Source organism: Orycteropus afer, unplaced genomic scaffold (genome assembly GCF_000298275.1).
Source record: "Orycteropus afer afer isolate SDZICR_OR568_19922 unplaced genomic scaffold, OryAfe1.0 scaffold00176, whole genome shotgun sequence".
NCBI classification, from domain to species: domain Eukaryota; kingdom Metazoa; phylum Chordata; class Mammalia; order Tubulidentata; family Orycteropodidae; genus Orycteropus; species Orycteropus afer.
In genome coordinates this window covers 611748-614422 of record NW_006921763.1, presented here as the reverse complement: position 1 = coordinate 614422, position 2675 = coordinate 611748, and the positions used below count along the sequence as shown (strand labels likewise).

The 2675-nt window shown below is 39.9% G+C and overlaps 1 protein-coding gene across 1 annotated transcript in view; it reads left to right on the top strand.

The window, feature by feature from the left end:
- The window catches only part of UGDH (UDP-glucose 6-dehydrogenase), a 64540-nt gene that overhangs the window by 30046 nt on the left and 31819 nt on the right, over nucleotides 1-2675 (top strand). The window contains exon 6 of the mRNA XM_007947171.2: nucleotides 2298-2392. Coding sequence (XP_007945362.2) covers nucleotides 2298-2392 — 95 coding nt within the window. The remainder of the gene's footprint in view (nucleotides 1-2297; nucleotides 2393-2675) is intronic.

Sequence of the window (2675 nt, the reverse complement as noted above, 5' to 3'; positions counted from 1 at the left end):
GGGAATAACTACATCCAGCTGCTCAGCCACTCAACCAGGCCCAGCCAACTTGATGCATAAACTTAATCACCACAATTTCCTTTTGTTGGCTATTCTTAGTAATATGCTTAGGAAATGTGACCATGTGAAATGAATGTGAGCTAATAATGTTAGTGTAAGGGTGAACAGAGTCTTTTACAGATTGGGCTTTAGGCAGTCCTTCCAATATTTCTGGGGCTCTATGCCATCTTTGATGTTTTAAAGTATTAAAAAGCAAAATCCTAACCTTGAGGCTTGTGATACATCTGACCCAGGTCATGATATTTTCAAATGCCTCATATATGTGCAAAAGCTGAACAAGGAATAAGGAACACTGAAGAAGAATTGATACCTTTGAATTATGGTGTTGGGAAAGAATAGTGAATACATCAGGGACTGCCAGAAGAATGAACAAATGTGTCCTGGAAGATGTGTAGCCAGGATGTGCCTTAGAAGTGAGGATGGCAAGACTTCATCTCATGTACTTTGAACATATTGTCAGGAGGAACCAGCCCCTAGGAAGGACATCAAGCTTGGAAAAGTGGAGGGTCAGCGAAAAGAGAAAGACGCTCAATGAGAGGGATTGACACAGTGGATGCAACAAAGGGCTCAAACATAGCCACGGTTGTAAGGAAGGTGCAGGACTGGGCAGTGTTTCGTTCTATTCTGTACTGGGTTACTATGAGTTGGAACCAACTCCCCAGCACCTAACAACAACATGTCATCTCACACTACTGGTTCCCTGGCTTTTACTCATTTTTCTTTCTGATGTTTTTTTCTGGCTACTCTTTACTGAAGGAAGGCATATTATGTGACATGTTTGTACCAGCATTTTATATCTCATTTAACCCTTAAAACTTGTTAGAATGGTGCTGGTATTTCCTTTTTGGAGGTGATTGAGACTCAGAAATGTTTGCAACTTACAGTCATGTGACTGGTGAGTGGCCAAACATTTCTGATTCCAAAGTCCATGCCAGCCCTCACTGTATATTCTGTATTGCATTAGAGCAGGGGTGGGCAAACTGTGGCAGTCAGGCCAAATCTGGCCCATGCTTTGTTTTTGTAACTAAAATTTTATTGAAGCACAGCCATACCTATTTTATTACATATTGCCTATGGTTGCTTTTGAGCTACTAGGGCAGAGTTGAATAGTTGCAACAGAGACTATATGTAACCCACAGTGGTTAAAATATTTATCACCAGACTATACTGTAAAAATTTGTTGACCCCTCTCTTAGAGTAAGAGATTTGGGACAATGATACCAGATGAATTAGAAAAAAAATAGAAGATAAAAGACAAAAAAACTAAAAAGTCAAATGTAGTCATAAAACTTTAGCTGGAAAATGACTTGGAAATGACTTATAGAGTTGACTAATTTCCTACAAATTTCACACAATTTATAAACCCCCTAGTTTTCTAACATCTGAATTTTATTATTAAAAATCCTAGCATACATTGTTCCACCTCCTACTTTGGCGAGTAGCAACTGGGATCTTAAAAGCTAGCAAGCTGCCATCTAGATGCAACGATGCGTCTCTCCTCGTCCAGAGCAAAGAAGAATGAAGAAAACCAAAATTCATGGAAACAATTAGCCCTAGAGACTGGTACACCATCCGACCTGAAGCCTATACAACTATGAGACCAGAAGAACTAGATGGTGCCCAGCTACCACTGTCATCCACTTGGAAGGGGATCTGTGTAGGAGATCCTTGATAGAGAGGGAGAACAATGTGGAACAAAACTCAAAATCATTTGGAGAGAAAAAAAAAAAAGGTGGGGACCAGGTTTGCTGTTCCGATAGAGCCTGGTGGAACCACTGAGACTATGGCCCCTAGCTGCCCTTCAGGTCTGGAACTGAACCCACACCTGTGGTTTCCAGCCAAACAAAAGACAGGCATATGAGTTGAACATTTACCTCAAGTAGATACACGCTTTGGAGAGAAAAATCATGGGAGAAAGAAGGGCTGCTTATGCACAAGGAGACAGCTCAGTTCACAGGAGTGTATGAAGGGATGAACACTGGGAAGAGGTAACTATGGGGAGGAAGTGGGAGGGGAGCTGTTGCATTGTGGTAAACTGTGGTCAATGACATGAGACAAAGTATATGTGAACTGCTGTATGGAAAGTGAATTTGTTCTGTAAATCTTCACCCAAATCACAATTAAAAAAAAAAAAAAAAAATCCTAGCATAGACCTGCTGATGTAGTATGATAAATTTATCACATGATTTGGTTGTGCGATTCTTAAATAAAATATTGTCAACTTTTTCTTTCTTCAGGTTTTGGTGGGAGCTGCTTTCAAAAAGATGTTCTGAATTTGGTATATCTCTGTGAGGCTCTGAATTTGCCTGAAGTTGCTCGTTACTGGCAGCAGGTACTGATCTTTATAATCAACAACTGTTGATTAGCATCTAATTAAAATAAGTTACACTTTGGCTGTGAGGTTTTGTTTTTTAGCTTGTTATTATGATTTGGATGAAAGTTTACAGAGCAAATTCGTTTTCCATTCAACAGTTCATACACTTTTTGTTTCATGACAGTAATTGTAATCCCCACAATGTAATAGGTCTCTTCCCACTTCCTCCCTATGGTTACGTTTTCCCTGTGTCCTTCTTTCCTATGAACTCCTGCCTTCTGTGCTTTATCCCTGCACAAAT